Here is a 23,692-nt window from a genome sequence, read left to right as displayed (position 1 = left end):
CCTACTATCACACTGTAAAAGTTAAATGATATTTAACTTCAGACACGTGTTTCCAAAACAGCACAGCAGTACAGTTACACTGCAAACAGTAGTTCACATTCACATTGTATCCCAAATTCATTAGCTGGGAAAAAAATCACCACAGCAATTTCTCTTGTTCTTGTCAAACATTTCCAGTAACCAGCAAGAATTTCCCAGTTTGCCTCTTTTTCCATTTCTCAGCTTTTATTTAATGTTCATTTTCACGTTTGCACAGCAAACAGCAGTTCAGGAAGATTTCCAGTGGCTTCAAATACCTTAATTTTTTGGCTTACACTGCACAAAGGACCAGACCCCACTAATTTTTCACTTTACAAGGGCAAGATGGGCCCCACCTGTGTGAGCAGCCAAGAGGCCTCCCCCTTCAGCTGTTTCACACACACCTGTACAGGGACAGGCACCAGGCTGAGAGCCAAGGACAAAACACCCTCCCCCAAACGTGAGGGGCACCGATTTCAGCAGTTCCACAACCCTTCAAGGATTTCCAGAGTCCACCACAATCAACCAACCTGGCAGAGGTCAACACTTAACAAGGTGTTCTTACCTGGAAGGCTTCCCTGCAAGCAGACTGAGTGTGAGCATGACAGACAGAGCAGTGAGAGAGAGAGAGAGAGGACAGACATGAGAACCATGAGAGGAGAGCAGAGCCACCCATGGGCCACGGGCAGGGATGGAGGATGGAGCAGTGAACAGCCCACAGATGCCTCCTGAGCACAGCACCCATCCCCTGCCCTGGGGAGGCTCCTCCTGCAAATCCAGGGGCTCCATCCAAACCACTTCCTGAAGCACTGGCACCTGCACAGCCAGAGGAACGATGGGCTCTTGGAAAAAGGAACCTTTTCACAAACAGCTCTTTCCCTTTTTTGCAAGGGGGTGATTGGCCAAAGTCTGTGCCTGCAGAGACTTCCCAGAGGGAGAGAGTTACTCCAAACTTTACAGGAGGCATCCCTGGACCACGAAACAATGGTTTTTAGCACGATGATTTCGTAAAAGAGCAACTAAAAAAACCACCAAGCTCCATGTGCAGTACTGAGCAGCCCAGAGCCAGTGTGGGTGCAGGGATTTGGGATGCTGGCACTGGCACAGCTCCAGCAGCTCAGTGGGGACTGCTCACAGCTGGGACAGTTCACTCCCAGCATTTCTCAGCAATGGGCCCACACTGAGCAAGGCCAGGGCACAGGGGTGGGACAGACTGGGTGTTACTGGGCAGTGATCACAGCCCAGGGCACAGGGGTGGGACAGACTGGGTGTTACTGGGCAGTGATCACAGCACAGGGGTGGGACAGACTGGGTGTTACTGGGCAGTGATCACAGCACAGGGGTGGGACAGACTGGGTGTTACTGGGCAGTGATCACAGCACAGGGCACAGGGGTGGGACAGACTGGGTGTTACTGGGCAGTGATCACAGCACAAGGCACAGGGGTGGGACAGACTGGGTGTTACTGGGCAGTGATCACAGCCCAGGGCACAGGGGTGGGACAGACTGGGTGTTACTGGGCAGTGATCACAGCCCAGGGCACAGGGGTGGGACAGACTGGGTGTTACTGGGCAGTGATCACAGCACAGGGGCTCCCGTGGACACGCAGGTTCTCAGAGGGACACACGGACACAGGTCACACTCAGGGCCAACACAGGTCACAGCACACACACAGTGGGACACCCAAAAGCTGAGAGGAACTCATACCTGATGCAGTGACACTGCCTGTGCCTCCAGACCCCTCTCAGTCACACTGAGTGACTCTCTTGTCCCTCCCAGCCCCTCCCTAATCCAGCAGCTGAGCTTTTATCCCCTGTGTTGCAGAGGGGGCCCAAACTGGATCATCACCTGAGGTGTCACCCAAGCCAGGGTGAGAGACTTGAGCCTTTTCCCCTCTGGACTGCAGTGCCTGTGCCTGCCCAGCCCAGCCCTGCCCTCCTGTGCTCTCATTAGCAGCTCATTAATTCCCACACAAACTGCCACTTACTTATCCAGATCTATGTCAAGTGCTTTATAGGGATCATTGGGATCTTTGTCATCTTCATCGCTGGGCAAAGCATTCTGCAGGAGAGATCAAGAGACCATCACTGAGGAAGCAATTCCCACACTAAAGCTCCACATCACCCAAATTAAATGTTTTGGAGCCTGTTAACCCTGGCCCAGGCCAGCTGCAGTCAGGCAGTTACAGGAACAATGCTCTTCAATGCAGCATCGAGTTACAAGATTAATTTAGAACAGAAACCCCTTCTTCATAAACTGCCGCATTTGAATGGCTGCTGCTCGGTTCTGATTAAAGGAAATTTTAGGAACAAACACAGATGACATCATTAGCATGTGCAATTAATTACCATCAGCTGCAAAGCTGCTGACTAGACAGCAAGTTACTGTCAAAGTGAAGCAGCAGAGCATAATTAATGCTATTTGGACAGCACTACTTTTAGAGCAGGGATGCACATTGTTTGTTTTGTTGGGTGGTTTTGATTTTTTAATGGCTGCAGGGGATATTTTTTGTCTTTTTTTGTGCACGAGAACTCACAAAAATCATTCCTCCCCCTGCACAGAGCAGCCTGGGACCATCTCAGTCACCCCTGAAACGGCTCTGCCAGGAATCAGAGGGCTGGAGATGCCAAACTGCAGACTGGCTGGCAATTGTGGGGGCAGAACATCCCAAGAGCAGCACAGGGATGCAGCAGGGCCACAGGCACAGCCCCTGACCTCGGGCATCTCCTCGGTGATGATGTCCACGTGGTGGGCAGGGGCGATGTCCTCCTCGCTCTCCGTGTGCAGGGAGTTGTGCCGGTGGTGCTTCCCTCTCTTCTCCTTCTTCTGCTTCTTCTTCTTCTTGTCCTTCTCCAGCTTCTGTTTGTGTCTCCTCTCCTCCTCCAGCTTCACGTACTGGTCAGACATGGGCATTCCTGGGGGGGGGGGAACCAGAGCAGCTTTCAGGCCTTGAGGATTTGATATTTGAGGCTTGATGTTTGGTATTTAATATTGATATTAAATATCTGCACTTAGAACTCAGCCCTTGCAATGCACTGCACTTTATCAGCAGCTTTTCAGCTGAAAACCACTCATCAGATGCACAGATGCCTTTGGATATTGGAATATAGGTATTAAAACAGTATCTGTACCATCAGACTCTAAGTCTCTTGATCCCCTCCATCATTTACCTGACCACTTCTAAGATATTATTAAGGTGACTGCTCCCCCTCATTTACATGTCACAGCCTTGGCTGCACAATGTCCTTTATCACAACTATTTCTAATATTATCTCCAAAGGAACTTGACTGCAAAGTATTATTTTCAAATGTAAATTAAGGAGATTTATATTTAAGAGTCTGATCAAAGTGTGCTCCTTACCCTTCAGAACCTCAGGAGGAATTCCTAAGAAGGAATTAGGACTTCTGCTTAACTGAAATTTCTGTAATTAATTTTCAAGATTAGCTGAGCTCACCTGGAACTTTTAATGGGACAGAAAGGTCGATCTGGACCACAGGAATATGTTCCACCCCTGGAGTGTCTTGGTATCGCTGGGAAAACAGAGATTTGTTACATTCTGAGCACTGCAAGTACAACTCTCTGTAAACAGACATTACAAAACATCCAGCAGTTCAATCCCTTAAGTGAGCATTTTAAAGGATAGGGATGGTACAGCTTGTTACTAATCCTGGGTGGCAGCAGAGTGTGTTTTAAAGCCAGCTGATAATTATTACAGAAGACCCTTCTCTTGCTACAGTTTTTTAACCCCACTACTGCCCTGAAAGCTTTGCTGCAACTCCCTGGAGGATTCTTGCTTTGTGTTTTATTGCTAATAAGCTGCCACTTCAGAGGATCAACTCTGAGATTTGAGTTTTTGGAACACACAGGGGACAGAGCAGGTTCTTTCCCTGGAAAAGGTGTTGAGAGACCACGACAACTTTCTGAGCCACCAAAACACGTGGAGCACGTTCAAGGTTCACCTCTGGGGGAGGTGCCCGGTGATCTGAACTCTGGATCACCCAGAGGGACAAACTGCACAGACACTTCCAGAGCACTGGCTGCTCTTGGGATATCAGATCCCTCCTGAGGTTCTCAGCACAAACAGGACTTACAAAACTGATTGTTTTATCAGGCAGCCACTCCAGAGCACACACCACAAATGGTCAGTGACCCAGAGGAAGCTGCAGCTCTGGCATTCAGGGAGCTTTCACACAGTGACACGGGAGGCCAGGGAGATAGTGCAGTTCCCACTCACCTTCTGTGGGGAAGGAGAGCTTTTAATATAAAATGGGTTGTTTGCCTGCTCTTGTTTCCGGGCTTCCCGACGCTACAAACGAGAGAGGATTTGCAGTTAAAATGTTTGTTTGTAAGCAGAGACAGAAAAGGTACCAAAACAATCTCCCTGAGTTTTTGAAACAATACACATAACTACCTGTGAGAAGAGCAGAGCTGCTTGTGCATAACAAAGCAGTTCTGAGTGTCAGGACATACCAGGATAGAACTACAGGTACCATAACTAATTCCCATCCCTGCAAGTGTCCAAGGCCAGGCTGGACAGGGACTGGAGCAACATGGGAGAGTGAAAGGTCCCCCTGCCCACGGCAGGGGGTGGGATGGGATGAGCTTTAAGGTCCCTTCCAGCCCAAACCACTCCATGACTGTGATTCTATAACCAATAACCCTTAGAACACCCTTCTTTGCTAGAGGTGGCAGTTTGGATGGCAATTCAAATGTTTGTTTTCATTTCTGTAAAGACAGTGAGAAGTGAAGATTCTTATCAACAACAAGTTCCTTCTGTGACACCAGAAATGTCAGAGGCAGGAAAGGTGGGATCACTGCTGAGGACAGACACGTTACAGTCATTCACAGAAGCTGCTGAGGTCCATGAGCATCAGTTCAGATCAAACCATCAGCTCTCCTGAGCTGCACAGAGCACAACAGCTCCCTGGCTACCTGGACACTCCACAACAGCTCCAACTGCTCCAGCAGCACTCACTGCACTACTGAATTGTGTAAGGAAAAGCATTTTAACATTCACTCACTCTGGCCAGCTCCTCTTCATCTATCTCTGGCTGTCTGTGCCTGGAATGCCTTTGTTCCTCTTCGTGAAAGATTGTTTTGGGCTTTTCATCTTCAGACTCGCTGTCTGAGGGAGGTTCATTGATCCAGGCATCGAGGTCCAGGCTGGGGAGAATTGCAGTGAACAAACAGCTTGACTCAGTACCCCTGAGTATTTCAGGGTCCCATCACACACTTTGCTTTATTATTTAAAAGTTTAAAAGTTTAAATAAGGCTTTGGGAGAGCGAAGGAACCTTACCCCTCTGGAACAGGTACTTTCTTCTGTGCTTTAGGAGCCACAGGGTTCAGCTCACCAGCAAACAGGGCTATCACCTCCTCAGCTACAGGAACTTCTTTTGCTTGTAGCTTCTGAATGTATTTTATCAGCTGCAAGATGCAAGAAGCCTAAAAACAAACACAGAAGTAATTTCAGGAGTAATATTAAGCAACTGAACCAAACAAATCAACTGCAGTGGAAGTCAGCAGAAGGTAAGGGTTCTATTCCAGGAAGGGAATTAAGAAAAGCACCATAAGTGTAAAAAAATCCACATTAACCCTCCCTTCTAGCTGGGTATTCCTTGTGTCCTTATGTGCCTGAATACTTTTAAAATTAAATTGTTCTGAGCGAAGTTCTTGCAGCCCTCAGAGATGGCATCAAACAGCAATGAGATCTGGGCTTTGCCCTTGATAACAGCCCACAGAAAATGAGCCTGGCCACAACCTGCTGCAAGACAAATGAGAGCCCTGCCACGATAAACCCCGAAGCAATTCCGGTGTCTCACCCTCTCCTGCACCTCCAGGTCTGCGCTCTGGACAAACTGGGGCAGGCGCTCGATCATCAGCTGGGTGATCTCCTGAGCTGCTTCCTTGTCGCCAGCCTGCTCCTTGTGCTGCAGGATGGACGCGTAGAGCTTCACCATGTTCTGCACGTACACTGCCTGGATGTGGCCGGGCAGGGTCGTCACTTTGGGCCTCAGCATGGCTTCCAGGGTCTGGTTGGCTTCCTCCAGGTGTCTGCAAAGCAGAGAGTGCCCCCGAACTGAACCCCAGCAGGCAGCGCTCGGCTCGGGAAGGTGGTGGATTGCTCACAGAGGAAAACAGATCATAGCACTCGTTGGAACAAATCTCATGCTCTGACTCAGAACTGTCTCCTCACAGCTAAAAAAGTTACTGGACTATGATAAACTGAAAGATAATAAAAATGTGATCACACTGAAAAGGAGAGTATGTGCTCTTTGCCTCCTAATCAACAGTTTTCTTTCCACAACTTTTTTAATTAAAGGTCTGATCTGGACCAGTGTTTCTTAAATATCACATCTACTATGTGAATTTAAACTGGAGCCACTGTTCAGAAAGACAATTAAAAGAATAAACACCAAACCAGGAGACTATAGCACACAGTTAGTTCAATTTACCAAAATGAAAGCTGGGCAAGCAGGGTTATCTGCACACACAGCCAAGAACAGCTATTAAAGCTAAAAGACAATGTTGATACAAGAATATTGGAAACTGAGCTACTGTTGGTACTGAGGAACTCTGAGCAAAAAGGAAGACAATTTCTAATTCCCAGGAAGACTGGGATCTGCAAAAACCTTTCAAAGGCAAAACAGGGAACAGAGAAAGAACTAATTCAAACATGGTGACTGGACATGTGCCCTAAGATATAAACAGGGATGGACTTCAATGATTAAGGAGTTCTTTCAATGTCTTCTTAAGACCCAACAGCTTCCACCCACAACACTATAAAACTGTTAGAGTGCCCAAGGAGGGCTAAGAACATGGTGAAAGGTGTGGAGGGGAAGGGTGTGAGGAGCAGCTGAGGGCACTTGGCTGGCTCAGCTGGAGCAGAGGAGACTGAGGGGAGACTCCTCGGGGGCTGCAGCTCCTCCCGAGGGCAGGCGGAGGGGCAGGCGCTGAGCTCTGCTCTGGGACCAGGGACAGGAGCCAGGGAAGGGCTGGAGCTGTGCCAGGGGGGCTGGGATGGATCTCAGGGAAAGGTTCTTCCCCCAGAGGGTGGTGGGCACTGCCCAGGCTCCCCAGGGCAGTGGGCACGGCCCCAAGGCTGCCAGAGCTCCAGGAGCGTTTGGACAACGCTCTGAGGGACAGGGGGGGATTGTTGGGGTGTGCTGGGCAGGGCCAGGAGTTGGGCTGGATGATCCTGAGTCCCTTCCAACTCGGGATATTTGGTGAATCACTGCTATGGTTTCCTGCACGGGCAGGACTGCAGAGAAGAAAAACCACCAGACACTCAAAATGCCTGGGCCAGAAAGAGCTGAGGAACCCACGGGCTGAGGGAGCAGGAAAGCAGGCCCACTCTGGGGGCATTAAGGCACCAAGCCTGGCCCATCCTGCTCCCCAGCCCACGTTTCAGCACCCAAAGTCGCGGCACTCACTCGGAGAACTCCCCGCAGATCCAGGCGGCCGCGTAGAGCACCTCGCAGATGCCGTTGCGCTGCGTGTTGCTGGCCAGCAGGTGGGCGTTGTCCAGCAGCGTGGCCATCTGCGACACCGCAAACTTCCGGATGGCCTTCACCCGGATGGCCACGTCCAGCATCTGCGCGGCGATGAGGTGGCCGTGCCTCGTGCCCTCCAGGCGGGTCAGCTCCACCAGGATGCTGATGTACCTGCGGGAGGGGCGCGGGGGGTCAGCGGGCCAGCCCCCCTCACCTGCAAGGGGAACACAGGGCCAGCAGGGGCTGCACTGACCACTCAAAGTTGGTGATGTACTGGTAGTTGGACTGACTGCAGATGTCGATGATCTTGGTCAGCAGCTCGTCCCGGTACGTCGTCCCTTCGGCTTTGTCCACGTGGATCATCAGCTTCTTCACGATCTCCATCAGGTTCTTCTTCGACACCTGGGGGAGGGTTGAAGGGTTGAACCACAGCTAAGCCCTTCTCTGCACTGACAAGTCCTTCCAGTTGCAGCCAAGCTCTTGGCTGGGCCCATGCCACGTGTTAACAAGACACCAGAACCACCTCTCCAGGTCCCAGCTTTGGTCACAATCCAAAAGGGAACTGGTTTTCCTCTCTGTGTAATATTGTTATTAAAGTAATTATAACAATTATTATAACAATTATTATCTGTGATGTTGTTGGTAAAGCAGAGCCAGCCCAAGTGCACAGGGCTGTGCTGTGGGAGAGCTGAGGATCAGAATTACTCACAGCAGCACAGAAACCCAGCAGGAAATTCATCTTCTACTGCGGGATGAGCAAATTTAGGAGCTCAAAACATTTCTGCTTCTAAAGGAAACAAATGTAAGAGTCCCTGACATCCAGTGGAGCTTCTAGCACTTCAAAATGGGTGATTTCCAAAGTGAGAAACTCCTTCCAGTCCCAAATAAAGTTTTCAAAGACCTCTCAAGCTGTGCCAGGTGTTTCACTTGTCATAAGCACCAGAAAAGACATGGGAGTTGTCATCACAACTCCAGGGGGGCAGAGGGCAGAGAAAATTGCATGTTTTTCTTAAATAGCCCTTTCCTAAAGGGACCAGGGGCTGGAGAGGAAATAAATGTAGGAACATACCATGCCATAGAGGAGATCTAAAGCTCTGAGCCTGATGGACTCATCCTTATCATCCAAACACTGCAGAATGAGATCCTTGTGGGACTGAACCGACTTGGGGTGTGTTTTCAGGATTTTGGACATTGCCAACAGTCCCAGGTACTTCACTGTGAAAGACAAAATAAAACTTCTTTCCAAATATAGAAACACTGGTTTGTGCTGAGCATGAAATCTTAAAAGCTGGTTTCAGTAGAAGCACTTGGTATTCAGACACTTGAATAAAAATCTGTGATGAAGAGAAGCATTTTTTGAGAATTGTGCATCACAGATTATAGCCTTTAATTTCATAATTCCATAGACAGACATGTAATTATAGATATAATCTTCATCATGAGCTTCTTACACACCTCATGTTTTATCACTGATATTAACACAAGTATTTTATATATTAGAAACCAAGGGCTTGGAGAACAGGAGGGAGGAACAGAGCTTATGGTGTGTAACAGTCCTGTTCTCAACAAGACAAATTCAGATGGCAGCAAAAAGAGCTGCACAAAAGAAAGATTTCCCAGTGTTCTTTGTGGTCACTAAAATAAGTCAACATTCCCCATTTCACTGTTATGCTCCCACTGCTGAACATCCCTCACTGCTTTCCAAGCTGCAAGTCCATAAAAAGGGAAATCCCAGGGCATGGAAAGAACTGGTTTAGATTTACAAGACCACAAAGAGCAGTAATTATTGCTCTCATTTGTTTTAAAAAAATCACTATAAAGAAGTGCAATTATTTCCACATTAAACCCCCCAGGCATTGTTTGGTGTTTGCAGACACAGCCCCAGAGCTTGGGGAGCAAGGATTTCATGAAGACAAGCACCATACTTACAGTTCTGGTCAGAGTCTTCTATCAGTATCCTCAACTTCTGAACACACAGCTGGAAAAAAAAAGGACCAAGTTATGTTTATTGCAAGTTTTGATTAAAGTCACTCTTCCCAAAGTTTACTCGTTACACAAAGAAGGGTGTGGAGCACCAAGGGTCTCTGGCTCAGAGGAGGAACCTGATAGCAGGAGATGAATAAAGAGCTGGGACAACTCTACATGAGGACAATCTGCATTTCAGAGCCAAATGAATCATAGAATTTATCCAGGAAATGCTTCAGTGTGCAGGATTGCACCTGAGTGAGGGCACTGCAGGGAGCTCCTGCCTTAACTCCTGGCAGAGAACACAAACCCATTCCCCTGGGGCACTTGGGGGCACAGGGCAGAGCAGAACAACCCCCCAAAGCCAGGCTGGTACCCCAGGTTGGTACCCCAGGCTGGTACCTGGATGCTGGCGCTGTGGTTGGGCATCCCCGAGGACAGAGAGATCAGCACTGGAACACAGAACACAAACAGTCAGCACTGAGGGCTCCCAGGGGCTGCAGCAACACAACACAACACCTGAAGGTTCACACCCAGCTCAGCTCACAGGAAAAGGGGTATTTCTTTTATTTACATGTCATATCTAGATGTTTATTTATGTATCATTATTGATATCACAGGTTATTTTGTTGTTTGTTTGCCTGGACTTTTGGGGGTCTGGGGGAAGGAGAGAAGGTTGTGACACAACTTAAAAGTTTCACACACTTTAACAATAATAAGAGGGAAAGAAAAAAAAGGTGAAAAAGCCCATTTTACACTTTTATTTACAGAAATACTGTTTTATTTACAGAAATATCTCAGTAGAGACTGCACAGCTGAGGTTTTAAGTGTGGATTTTCCCAACTCAACGAGATGCAGCAACGGACCCTGGAGTTTAATGTGATGGGATTGGGGCTTTAATTGAGCCACTGAGAGACTCACAGCCCAAATCACGTCCCACTGGTGACTATTTGGGACATTTTAAAGCCCTGGGACATGGGAGAGCTGCAGGGACAGTGGCACCTGCAGGGACAGTGGCACCTGCAGGGACAGTGGCACCTGCAGGGCTGGCAGGTGCTGCTCTGGGGTTTCACAGTTTCTTTGCTGGCTCTGATTGTGACCTCAGAGCCCCTGAGGTGTCCTGGGTGGTGAATTCCCCCAGCATCACCCACTGCATCTCACTGCAGCCCCCTCTTATCTCCTCTAAGACACCAAGTTTTTCAACTGTGAAGTTGCAAAATCAAAAATAGAAAAACCCCACAACTCTGATCCATCACCACGTAAGAAAACTCTGACAGAGACACCAGCCCTGTGTGAATTCTGTTGCTGCTGGTACATTTTGGAGTTGGAGCAACATTTAGGGGCTTGCACACAAACAATCTTGTTTGTCTGGACTTGGTTTCAGCCTTCAGCAAACACAGCTGTGGTGGCTGTGCCTCACCCACTGGCAGAGGATTTCAGCCCCACAGTGACACAAAGCTTGCCAGGACTCTTCTTCCAGTTATAAAGTGCATTAATTGATGACAAAGTTCATCACGGGGTTTTTTTGAGGTTACAAGTCTCAGTTCTCACCTGCTATTACTGTGTTCACACATTCATACAGGAGAGACATGGCTGAGGTGCTGCAACAGAAATCAAGGATATTAAAGAAGGAATAAACTGGCACATTTGCAAGAGCTGTCAGCAGAATCTTAGAGCAAGTTAACACCCTGAACTTCACAAGAAATTGCCAGTATTCTGTTCCATATCCCTTCAAATAGATGAAGTGATTCCCACTTACAAACTGCTGGGGTGGGGGGGAATTTTTAAACTGAATGTTTAAAAAACCAGAACTCTTCCTGCAGAAGCAGCAAGAAGAGCACTGTGACAAGGAATGAGGAAGGAAGCATTACTCAAACTTCAGCACCAGCTACAGAGCACTGAAGCAATCTTGTCCAAAAATCAAATTAAATCCTCTGCCCAAGGTCAAAAATCCACGATAAGGCAGATGGAGAACCTCAAGGCTGCCTCCAAGGAGTGAGTCACGTCCCAGCAGCAGAGCCCTGGGTGTGCAGGTACACACTGCTCACCCCTGCCAGCCAGAACCCATTCCCAGAGTGTGACTGTCCCCCAAATTGAAGATGATTGTTGTGGTAGGGGGCTGGATTGGCTCAGGGAGTGCTGTGAGATCCAAAGGGACTGAATGGACACCAAACCAAACCCCACTCAGTCCTCACAGCTAAAGAAATGCATGTCTAACTGGGGAGTTGGGGAGAGGCAGCACTGAAGACATTGTCCATTTTCCCAGTTTTTCTGGGGGGTTTAATCTATTTTTCACTTCTGCCAAACTCCTCTGCAGCTATTTGGATGCCAGGAATTCAAGGAGGATGGTCAGGAATGGTCAGGCCAGAGCTGCTCTCACAGCTACACAGATATCTGTTCAAAACCTGCTCCTTCCCATCCATCCCTTTGCTCTGCCACGTGAAGAGGAACAAACCTTTTCATTCCACAACTCCTGCATGAGCTGACACTGGGCTGTCCTGATAACTGGGAGATGGAACTGCCTCCAAGGCATCCACTTCCTGCTTCCAGTTCAGAATTAGAGCCAGAACAACACCCCAAACCAGCTTGAACAAGGGACAAGGAAATATCTTCGATTTTATTCCATCTATATTTAGAACTTATAATGTCAGAACTCTCCCAAAACACATCTGAGAAAGGACTTTAACATATTCCTTGCCAGGTTGCTCTGGTGGGTAAGGCACTCCCAAAAAGGTCAGGAACCAAATGTGTGAGGTGACCAGGACAGGTAAATAACCTGCTGAGCCTTTCTTAAGCCAGAGTTTTCATACATCCTCCATTGTCATCTCTGGCTCAGAATGCAGTGAAAGGAAAGCAAATTGCTCCAGTTTTCACCCATGCTTTGGGGGAATTCACACTGACAGACACCCAGACTTTCCTCTCAGGTCTTTGACCTCACTCAGGTTTTTCAGAAACAGCCCTGATGTGAGATCAGCTCTTGATATTTGAAGTCAATACACTGAAATCCAGAAAGAGCTGGGAAATGCATCCCCAGCCCAGGAGCTGACCCAGCCAGCAGGCACTTCCCCAGTCCCAACGAACCAAGCTGTGCCACAAACCTGTGGATGAGGTTGGTCAGGGGCTCAATCAGCTTCTTGCCCAGTCTTGGTTCTAATGGAGTAAGAGCACCAAACTATTCAAAGAGAAGTGCAGACAAAGTGATTTAATAAGTGCTTTTAAACATCATCCAAATATTATATAAATTGCTGGATGCAACTGCAGCTCACTGTATTTAAACCAAGCTCTATGAACATATTTTTTCCCTTTGGTTACATTCACAAACACCAGAAGATATTCCTGGGGTTTATTATTTAACCACACCTCCCAGCAAGAAAGCCATTTCACACCCAAGGTGACTTAATGAGAACCCCAATCCTAAAACCCAAACAAAGCAGAAGACTTGCCAGTTTTATAATTTTAATGAGAACCCAATTATTGGTGGATGAAGTCATCAACTTGAAGAAGAGCGGAGCGAGGGACAGGTAGTTTTTGGGATTGCGTCGAGCCAGCTCACAAATCACATTGACTGCAGCAGACTGCACACCTGGGAAAACAGGGAAAAGCAGGAATCTCAGCAGGGCCTCCACTGTCATGGCCATTTCTCGTGCAGAACCCCCAGAGCAGAAGCAGCTGAAGGTTCAGACCTGAGTGTCTGATGCTTTGGCCTCATTCCCAGCTGAGGCACTGAAGGGCAAGGATGTCCAAGCAATCTGAGAAAGGATTTTATTTCATTCTGGTTATTTTCTGAAGTATCAGCAAGCTGGGTGTCTGCTCTGGGTCAACAACAGGCACCACCACCATCAATAATCATCCCCAGAGAGCTTCCAAACACTGCTGCTTCTTGAATATGTGTTATTTAGACATGTTTAAACACAGCCCCAAAATAATGATTCCTTAAATGACAATCTGACTGGACAAGTTCACTCCCTTCTCATCCTCAAAATGGACTGTTCTCAGCAGAGAGCACAACTCCTCTCCAATAAGGTCTATCAGGGTGTTTTTATCTCTGTTTGCAGGTGAGGGATGTGTGTGGTTTGCTCTCTTTAAAAATACTGCCCTGGAAGGTGCATCTGCCGTGCCCACCATAAATCAGTCCAATCCATGCAATTAAATTTCTCCCTCTAAATGCAGACCCAAACCAAGTGAAGATCCCAGAAATACATCACACACAGAATTCCTAAAATCACTGGAGATCCCAGAACTGCATCACACACAGAATTCCTGGAACAAGTGTTTTGTTGCACCTCCCAAAGACTGAGTGAAAATGTGAATATGACACAGAGCAATTGCCAATTTCCTGTGCTGCTGCTGCTGAACTGCCAAGACACTTCTGAGGGGCCCAAACAGCAGCGTGGACTCAAAGATTAAACTAAAAATAAATTTAAAAATGCAATTAGCGAGGTAAAATTATTTTAAGTATGTCCACAGCAAGCCAGCGGCTGCAGCTTTGTAAAAGAGCCCAGGAAACAACAACAGAACCCTAAACCCTGAGATCAACTGAAGTATTTTTAAGTCAAGTTTAGTAAGCACCAAACCAGGACCATTAAGCTGCTTTGTGCCATTAGGGTTTAATCCACTGCTACACTCTGAGTAGCTTTGGGTTTGAAGAACATTTGAAAGGACGTGTTTTTAATGTGGCAACATCTGTCAGGACCCTGCTGGGCTCATCTACCCCTGGATGGGGTGAGCCAGTGCCCAAAAGAGGATCTCAGGGATCCTCCCCTCCACCAGCTCTCCAAGCACACGTGTGGGAGCAGCAGGAATTCCCTAAAAATCCACTCACCGGGATCGGGATCTTCAAGTTTCTCTTTAAGGCGAGGAAAGGCGGGCCGGAGGGACTCGGGGTACTTGAGGAACACCTTGTACATGATCAGCACTGCCTTCTTCCTGATGTAAGGCTTGGTGTGGGACATCTGCCAAGGACACAGCCCAGTCAGGCTCTGGGGAGATCTGGGCTGCCAAGAGCTCTCCCAGGTCACAGCACCTTGGAGAGCTTTGTGAGCCCAAAGTCCTTGCTGGGACGCTCGGTTGCTTTTTGGAAACTCAAGAGCCAAATGTTGCTGTTTAGCACCAAAACTAACAGGTATTTCAAGGTGATCCTCTGGAGCTAAGGTTGTAAATGCTCCCCCAAAAGCACCACAAGAAAAGAATCAGTTTTCACAGGTATCAGTTCTTAATTTAACAGCTATTTATCAAATTGGACCAATTTAATATTCTTTTATTAGAGGGAAAAGGCATTTCAATCTCATCCACTCACCAGAGTCATGATGTCATTTGCCAAGTCCCTGGCAAGATCTGGAGTAACAAAACAGGACAAGCCAGTCAGTGCAACTCCAGTATCATACTGGTTAGGGCTACTCAGATCCTAAAAAAGGAAAAACAGGCTCAAAAATTTAAGATCACACAGGACATCGAGAAACAATTTTCTCAGACCGATTTTATTCACTCAGCACAAATGAGGCAGAGCTTGTGCTTGGTGGGATTATTTCTATCAGCCCCTACCACCCGCTAAAATGCAGCCAGCCTGGGGGTTAATAATGGGCACGAGGAACTGTAATTAACCAAGAGATGGATGATTGCAACATAAAAGCAATTAGAGAGATGGCACCTTGGTGGGATTTTAGGAATGGAAGTCATTTTTAAACGCTCGTTACACGATCACCAACATGGTTAAAATCCTAAAAAGCTGGTGTTAAACACTAACCCTGCTAAGGCAAGGCCCAAGTGTCACCAGCTCGGCTGGGAACAGGCACTGGTGGTGAGTGCTCACCAGCTTAATCCACTAAAGAAATGGGATTATTTCCCTTCCAAGCTGCTGGCAGCACCCACAGCTCCCATCCACAAAGTCATGGTCCAAGTCAGGGTGTGGGACAAGTTTCCTTGGCCCTCTTTGCAGTCAGAATCCTACTGAGCCCTCCAGGGCTTTCTAAGCTCCAGACACTTCCCATTAATATTCCTCTCTGGGCATGTTCAGCACAGATCATAACCCAGATCTCTGCCTGCAGAGCAGCCCAGGATCCCTCCTGCACTGCAGCTCTCAGCAAACAGGAGTGTGCAGGGAGCTGCACCGAGCATTCCCAGCTGGAACTGCCAGGATGAACTGCCCAGATCCACATGGACACACAGGCAGCTTCAGGAGAGCTAAACATAGCCAGGCCTTGGGGCTTCTGGGCCATTTGCATCTCATTACATCAAAAACCTGCTGCAGGTGGTGGGGAATTAGATTCTACTTTAAGAATAATGAAATCTGCCGCTTAATGAGCAAAAAAATCCAAAAAACTGCAATTCATCCTGGCTTTAATGTATTCTGAGAGCTGGTAAAGCCTTAAAATATAAAGTTGGTGGATCAATGAAACATGAAAAGGCATAAAAAAAGATGCTTTTAAGAAAAAATTCAAGCACAAAGTGGGAGAAGTAGCCAAAGCAAGTGACTGAAATCCAGTAAAGTCAAGTCGTCTATAATGAAGAAATGGAGGGACATTCATATTTAGAGCAGAACAGTTTAAGAGATAAAGGTAAAAGCACTAGTTCTTTAAGGAAGATACTGGATAACATCCCACTGATCTTTTTTAAGCAAGTAAAAGACATTTTGGTTCCCTAGATAGTAAAAATCTGGGCACATCTTGTACTGGATCAAGTCAAGTTTTAAAGCAGTGATACTTAAAAAAAAAAATAAAAAAAAATCAAACTTGAGAGCTTTAAAAAGAATTGTGATCTGAGGAATGGGAAAATGATGCTGTAACCCAACAACTCTGAAAAAACTCAGTGAAAATGAATGCAGGACTTTACAAACATTCTGCCCCATTTTCACCCCCAGCTGTACCAAAGAAGCCCAAGTCTGATCTGTCATTCCAGGGAAAGCAGCCCTCACAAGCACAGGTTTTGTGGAGCTGGGCAGTGCTCCTTCTCCCTCAGGAATGGGGCTGTTTTTCCTCCCCATGCCACTGTCCCAGGGCTGCCTGAGAGCCCAGGGAGTGCCAGGGAGCTCTTGCTGTGCTGGACAAAGCCAGGGACAGGACAGGACAGCACAAGGGGCAATCCTGGCTGTGCCATGAATCCCTCAGCCTGTGCAATGATGCAAACCAAGAGCTCTGCCTGAACATCTTGAAATACCTGTGCAGATGTAAAAACACAAGAAGGGAGAGTGAGAGAGAGTGAAACAAATTTACCTTCCGGATCTGATTGGTTGTCAACATGATGACATCAGTCCCCTCATGAAAGCACTGGGAGGCAGCCAGGTAACCAATGCGCTGGAGGAGGGCAGGAAGGGAAGCACAGTTTGGTTATAAAGTCAATTTACACAATGTTTTTGATAAAGAACAACTGGTTGTTTTAATAGCAACGTTAAAAATACGAGCAGTTGGGTTTGTGGGACACGGGGTTTTCTAGGAAAGGGGAAGGAGCAATCTCAGACAAGTAACATCTCCAGTGATAATACATCTGGTTTAGGGATAATAAACCACCTTCACCTTCTCTACTCTGTTACAACACATGGGTTCAGTGACCACAAAGATGCAGAAATAAGGTAGGACTGCCTACCACATTTACTTTGTGTTGACTCCTGACTTTCAGGGACTTAAGCCCAATTTGGAAATTATTCCTTAGGAAGCAACATTCCCCCCTGTTTGGTGAAAGAGCACGAAACAAATCTTTCAAGAAAAATGATAAAGCTATTACAAAATAAAACACTCCTGCTACTAGGAATCTCAGGTGGCCTTCACACAAAAATACCCTGCTTTTTTCCACTAAAAGGATCTGACAGCTGTTGTCAAACACCTGGCAGAGGCAGACCAAGCATTCCCCACTGGACTAGAAGGACACCCAGTGAAGAAGCAGCCTGGCCAGGACAGCTGCAGGGACTGGGAACTCACCTTGAATGTAAACTTGGATGCACTCATGACTTCAATAATGTTGAAAGCAGCCCAGCTGATGTCATAGCCCAGCATCTGTAACTGTGAGCAGAGAAACCAAGAGAACAAACTGCTGAAATCAGAGACTCGAGGAAATCAGGATACCTCTCAAAATTGAGGATGTTAACAAGAGGTTGAAAATAATACTGTAAGACATCTCCAGCTTATGAGTAATATTACATTCTACAGCATTCACAGGAAAGGAAAGAAGTCTCAAAGTTCCACCAGAAACAAGTTTTAAACAGCTGGCATTAATTCCAGGCAACAGAGGTTGTGGCTGCCCCATCCCTGGAAGTGTCCAAGGCCAGGTTGGATCAAAGGAGCAACCTGGGATAGTGGGAGGTGTCCCTGCCCATGGTAGGGGGTGGCACTGGATGAGCTTTAAGGTCCCTTCCAGCCCAAACCAGTCTGGGATTCTATGCTATACAATTATATGAGCAATGGTGTGAAGAGTTTGCTTCCTGGATTTTATTTTATTTTTTTAATAAAAACCAGAACATAATTCTTTACCATTACTTTTGTCTTCTCCACGTCAAAGGACAGAACAAGGAGAAACAAGACTGATGTCAAGTGCTCGTAGCACTACCTGATAAGAAACAACCTTTTTATAGAATTGTTCTCACTGAAATCAGATTTGCTCCCTGATCCATGCCAGTAAAATCCAATTGCAGGGAACAGAACAGGAGTGTGCAGGCTGAGCAGAGCAGGCACTGGACAGCACAGAGCCCATCTGCAGGGCAGGGCAGGCCAGCAGGCACTCACATAGGTCAGCTTGCAGACGGCGTTGGCCTTCACCGCGATGTTGTCCTGCTTCAGCTCCTGCTTGATCTCGTCGATGCACTGCGAGATGTACTTGGCCTGAGGGAAACAAACAGTCCAAGGTGGGTTCCTTCCCCAGCTCTGGAGATGGGCAGGAGCAGCAGAACCTGGCATCAAATCTCACACTCACACACAGTTCAGCAGGCACTCTGTTCTGATGGAGCTGCTTGGTAAAAAGAACCATCACAATCCTGGGGGATTTCCCTTCCCCTCCCTCTCCCTCACAATTTCACTGTCCAGGGCTCTGGATTCCCAAATTTACAAAAATGAAGTTGTTCACTGGAGATCTGAGCACCAGGGGTTGAACAAAGCCCAGTTCCCCATTCCTGGAGTGCTCCCTCACCCCTGTGGGACACCAGAGAACCTGCTCACTGCATGACTACAAAAACTGTGTCAAATGCCCAGATGTTATTAATAACCCACAAACTCCAGGGGACTGATGGAAAATATGCTGATAAAATACTACTCCACTTTTGGGCACCCTGTACATGATGGCCCTGCAGGGGTGCACCCACACCCACCCTCCTGCTTGAAGGGATGAAGGTGCTCCCTGCCAGCCCCCCCAGTCACAAAGCTCCAAGGAAAGTCATGAACACCCCCCAGTTCATCTTAGTTGAGCCCTTTTGCCATTTACTCATTTTGATAAATAACAGGTGTTTGTGTGAATTTCTCAGCAATTCAAAGAGCCAAATGTCACAATGTTTACACTTAAATATTGGTCTTTTGTGTCTTACCAGACAATCACATCTGTGCTTGTGGGAAGGATGTGGCAAACGTGGGATTTGAAAATATCTGTACAGATTTTACTTTATAAGTAAAATCTCAGCCAGAGATTCTTCCAGTTCACAATTAATTATGATTTAAGTACTGAAGGTATCTGCTACAGAAATCATGAAAACTGAAATGCAGAGAAATAATCTCTTCTGAAAGCCACTCATGCACCAGGGCATTTCACATTCCATCCAAATAAATTAACTGCCAGAGGAAGCAGGTCAGAAACAGATTACCTAATTCCCAAAGAAAACCCTGCCTGAGCACCACTACCTTCCACCAAAAAGATATTTTCAACCTAGATGCTTAACAATGTCCAGGGGATTCCCACCAGAAGCAGAAGATTTGGGATCCTAAACCTGAAAGTGATTCAGGTCCAGACAATTCACACAGGACTCGAAACTCTTGAGCTTAAACTAAAAAAACCTGAGAGGAGAAAATAAACACTTGAACAAAGATGCTGAAAGAGAGACTTACAAAACATGCAACTGATCCTCCAACACATTGTAGCTGGCCCTGAATATTTTATGCTCCCAGAAGAACTCTCTGGGACAGCGTCACAGGATCCTTCCGTGAGGATCTCGTGTCCACATGGCAGGCAGTGAGGTCAGCACTGGATCTCAGTGCACAGCACTCACACAGGCTCCCAGTCCTCGTGTCCATAACCAGAAACCTCACTGGCCTTTCCCACTGGATCTACCCCCAAACAATCCAAATATCAGTTTAAGCTTCCTGGCAGCTCCTTTGGGGTGAGCAGAAACCTCCGTGTGAGCAGGGAGGGAAATAAAGACAACCAGACCCAGAGAAGTTCAGCAGTGCCCAGCCTGGCACGGCTGTCCCTGCCCCAGCATCCCCCAGACACATCCAGATCCCTGCCCACCAGTCAGTCCAACTTTGCAAAAGTGCATTACAGGACTCACCACCAGACCTGAGACCACAAAAAAAAAAAAAAAAAGGCATTATGAGAGCAGAAAGAAGCCCTTCCAAAACAGCTGTACCTCAAATCCCAAACTACCACGAGGAATGACAGCCCCTAAATATAGAAAGCTTTATGGGATCAGCAGGTATTAACTTTTTGTTAATCTGCTGGAGCAGCACTGCCCTGAGTGAGCAATATGAGGAAAACCCATCTATTTAGCCTCCCTTTTAAATGGGAAGCCCAAGCAGCACACCCAGCCAGACTGGGCACCCACAGGAGCACAGAGGGAACTGGGAGGTGGGAGGGGATCCTCAGTGAGGCTCTGTCTGATGGAATCACTGACCTCGGCACAGCACCAGGCAGGACCTGCCCCAGAGCACTTCCCACTGACTCACCCACAGCCTCAGGCCCCACTGCAGCTCCTGAGTGGGGTCAGACCACCCAGGAAAAGGGAGAACCACCACCCAGTGCAATGAATTATTGGGGAGAACCCCCACACACACATTTACATATTGAAGTAGGACAGAATCTGGACATCCTTCCCAGCATTGATTGTTTCTGCATAAACCCTTCCAATACAGGAATTTCCTGGTGTGGTAATTAAAAATAAATACCTCCCAGAATATCACTGGGTCAGCTTTTCCTTAAATGCTTTGGAAGTCTCACAAATCACAGAATCATTAAGGTTGGAAAAGACCTCTAAGATCACCAAGTCCAACGTTTGTTAATGTTCACCACTGACCCCTGTCCCCTCACATCCACAGGATGTCTGAACACTCCCAGGGACAGTGACTCCACCACTGCCCTGGGCAGCTGTGCCAGTGCCTGACCACGCTTTCCATGGAGAAATATTCCCTAATATCCAATCTAAACCTCCCCCGGCACAGCTGAGGCCATTCCCTCTCGTCCTGTCCCTGTTCCCTGGGAGCAGAGCCTGAACCCCCCGGCTCCCCCCTCCTGTCAGGGATTGCAGAGCCAGAAGGTCCCCCCTGAGCCTCCTTTTCTCCAGGCTGAGCCCCCCCAGCTCCCTCAGCTGCTCCTGCTGCTCCAGACTCCTTCCCAGCTCCCTTCCCTTCCCTGGACATGCTCCAACCCCTCCATGTCATGAGGGGCCCAGAACTGACTCCAGGTACAGCCTCACCCCATCGTTTATACTCACAATAGTCATTAAATTACAATATATCTCTCAACTATTAATTCCTAGCTAATCCTGTTATTTGAAGTCCTCTCACACCTTCTGGCCAGGGGACTGGGGAGATTCTGAGTGCCAGCATTTCCAGACCTCTGGTGTGCCCAGCCAGACTCTGAGGGAGGGAGCAGCTTTTCAGAGCAGTGTTGTGGTTTGGGGTGGGCGAGGACAAGCAGAGCCATCAGGCACAGGGCCGGCAGCAGGGGCAGAGCTGGAGGGCTCTGAGAGCACAGGGGAATGAGTTGAGAGGAGCTCTTTTATTCCTGCTCGGCTGCCAAGTGGGAAAGGAGCCTTTCCCAGCTCGGTGGAAAAGGCCCCTTAATGAAACGCTATGGCAACCACTCGGGATTGTTCTCCCTGCCATCCTCCAGGCACATCACACGACACCCCAGCAGCCCAGCTAACCCCGGGACAGCTGCAGATGGAGCTGAGATTGCTCAACAAAGCTGTGCAAACAGCACAGTCACAACTGCACTTCTCAGTGCCTTCCACCAAAGAGGTGCTGGAAGCATTTTACAGCCATTAACAAGATACACAGGCTGGTTCTAAAATAAGCCCGAATTCCTCAAGAATTCCAAGATCTCACCTCGAAAATATGTGCATTTAAATGAGTGTGAGTGGCTAAAATAAAAAGGAAAGTATCATGAATCAAAGACACAGTCCCTTTGAAATGAAAGTGGGTCATGGTAGGAAGCCAAAATGTCACTTTATAGGATTTTTCATTTCCCAAGCCATGTTTTTTGAATTAACTTTCAAAAACACTAAACCCTTATTCCAAGCTGGGGCCAAGACAGAACTTGGGGTTTGCTGACAATTCCAGAGGAATTCACCAAAGCAGAATGTGAACAAAGCTGAAAAATCCCTGATCTGAACACCAAGTCCATTCCTAGGAAATGGGGCTGTCCATCAGCAGCTCATGAGAAGAGCCTGGGATTGGAATGGAGATCCCTGCACAACCTTTCCTGCCCGCTCAGGGTACAGCCCAGCAAACCAAACGCACCTGATTTGAGAGTCAAACCTGTCACTCACTGCAACAGCCCTTCCAGCCCTGACACAGCAGCAAAATGGCAGGAAATGTTAGCCCCTCTTTGTCGTGCTCTGTCAGGGTTAAATACAGTGGATTATTAACAGTGAATGCCACAACAAGCAAGGTATTTTCCAACATAAATGGGTAATTACACCATTCTAAACCACAAAAGTTTGGAGTAATTAGAAGATGAAATTAAATAACAAGCGTGAAATATGACATTTCTTTTGTTTTAAGCACTGTAGGATTGATCAGTTTCTGGCAGGACTTTGAAACAAACTCCATGAAATCACGCTGAGCACAAGCACATGATGATGTCACATGAGAGGAAGATCAACTTCCAGGAAACCAGCAACAACCACCCCCTCCTTTTTCTCTTTTCTTCTTTTAATAACCTTAACAAACATTACCTGTGGCACACAGGCCACGTGACACGACCAGGATGCTTCACACCCCAGACACCTTGTGGAGTGGAAACAACTTTCCAAACTCATTATGCCTCAGGCAGATCCTGGTACAGCTCAGCACGGATCAGCTGCCTCGGGAAGAGCCTGGGAGGAATTAGGGATCACTTGCCAGGCTTCCATCAGGCTCCCCAAAAGCAGCACTTCATGCCAAGCACCACTGTAGTAGTTATGTAGGTTCTCAGTGTTTGCAGTCCTTGGACACGAGCACTGAATTATCAGCTGAACCAACAGCCAAGAGCAGGAACAAGCACAAGGTGCTGCTTTCCACTCATTGGAAAGCATCAGAAAGCAACATATTAGATGTTGAGTAAAAATAGGACATTGTTTAAATACTCTTTGGGATAAATAACAAGATCCTTTGTTCAGATTTCTCCGTGGTTGGGGAGAAAGAGAATTCCAAGGGTGCTCCCACACACACTGCTCAGGCTCCCTCCAGCAGAGCAGATGAGAACACACCAGAGGTGAGCAGCGAGAGGGAAAGTGCCCTGAGCTCATTCCAGCCCAAGGTCAGCAAGGAGACAGCTCAGGAAACAGGTTCCAACTTGGAAGGACCTTCCTAAAGCCAAGCTTATCTCCCACTGAGCTGCTGATAAACTGTGCATGTTTTAACATCAGTTTGCCCTTGCTGCCCAGCTTTCCAGGCATTTATTCCCCCATCCTGGGGTAGGGATGTGCTGTGCTCCTGGGTGACACACCCTGGCAGCACCAGGGTGAGCCTCTGCTGGGCCATCTGCAGCAGACTTGTGTATTATTTATTAGAAACACGATGCATTCCCCACTGCCCCCTTGTCCACTGCAACCACAGCGAGATCACGAGGCTCCCTGGCCAAACAACGCTGAAAGGAATGCAGAAAGTCAATTTACAGGTTTTTCTTTTCCTCATGTTTGCTGAAGTTATACACACCAACTGGAACCTGGTGTGATGCATTCTGAACTGCCCCACAAACCAAGGAAAACCTTTGCACCTTATTCTAAAGATCCAGAGAGATGCTCTGTCAGAGCAGACACCAAACCCAGGCCAACCACCACAGCCCCTTAAGGCACCACAAAAAGCACACGTGGCCCTCTGAACAGGTA

The 23,692-nt window shown here is 47.6% G+C and overlaps 1 protein-coding gene across 4 annotated transcripts in view; it reads right to left on the bottom strand.

The window, feature by feature from the left end:
* Positions 1 to 23,692, bottom strand: part of AP3D1 (adaptor related protein complex 3 subunit delta 1) — a 39,931-nt gene that overhangs the window by 9,500 nt on the left and 6,739 nt on the right. For 3 of the 4 annotated variants that reach the window (XR_007629692.1, XM_050321365.1, XM_050321366.1), the window contains exons 2-21: positions 18,186 to 18,281; positions 17,385 to 17,465; positions 16,683 to 16,763; positions 14,771 to 14,878; positions 14,297 to 14,426; positions 12,918 to 13,057; positions 12,573 to 12,646; positions 11,026 to 11,075; positions 9,877 to 9,926; positions 9,439 to 9,487; positions 8,579 to 8,724; positions 7,763 to 7,911; positions 7,450 to 7,680; positions 5,839 to 6,070; positions 5,316 to 5,461; positions 5,040 to 5,181; positions 4,253 to 4,324; positions 3,473 to 3,548; positions 2,733 to 2,932; positions 2,005 to 2,078 (exon numbers count right to left, since the gene is read on the bottom strand). Coding sequence is in view for 3 of the 4 variants with exons in the window: in XM_050321365.1 (XP_050177322.1) it covers positions 2,005 to 2,078; positions 2,733 to 2,932; positions 3,473 to 3,548; positions 4,253 to 4,324; positions 5,040 to 5,181; positions 5,316 to 5,461; positions 5,839 to 6,070; positions 7,450 to 7,680; positions 7,763 to 7,911; positions 8,579 to 8,724; positions 9,439 to 9,487; positions 9,877 to 9,926; positions 11,026 to 11,075; positions 12,573 to 12,646; positions 12,918 to 13,057; positions 14,297 to 14,426; positions 14,771 to 14,878; positions 16,683 to 16,763; positions 17,385 to 17,465; positions 18,186 to 18,281 (2,327 nt within the window). In the remaining variant the exon portion in view is untranslated. Of the gene's footprint in view, positions 1 to 2,004; positions 2,079 to 2,732; positions 2,933 to 3,472; positions 3,549 to 4,252; positions 4,325 to 5,039; positions 5,182 to 5,315; positions 5,462 to 5,838; positions 6,071 to 7,449; positions 7,681 to 7,762; positions 7,912 to 8,578; positions 8,725 to 9,438; positions 9,488 to 9,876; positions 9,927 to 11,025; positions 11,076 to 12,572; positions 12,647 to 12,917; positions 13,058 to 14,296; positions 14,427 to 14,770; positions 14,879 to 16,682; positions 16,764 to 17,384; positions 17,466 to 18,185; positions 18,282 to 23,692 lie in introns of those variants that run through there. The other variant, XM_050321367.1, reaches the window with a different exon arrangement.

The sequence above is a fragment of the Myiozetetes cayanensis genome, unplaced genomic scaffold (assembly GCF_022539395.1).
Source record: "Myiozetetes cayanensis isolate MyiCay16 unplaced genomic scaffold, myiCay2020 scf26, whole genome shotgun sequence".
Taxonomy (NCBI): Eukaryota; Metazoa; Chordata; class Aves; order Passeriformes; family Tyrannidae; genus Myiozetetes; species Myiozetetes cayanensis.
This window is presented reverse-complemented; position numbering and strand designations above follow the sequence as displayed.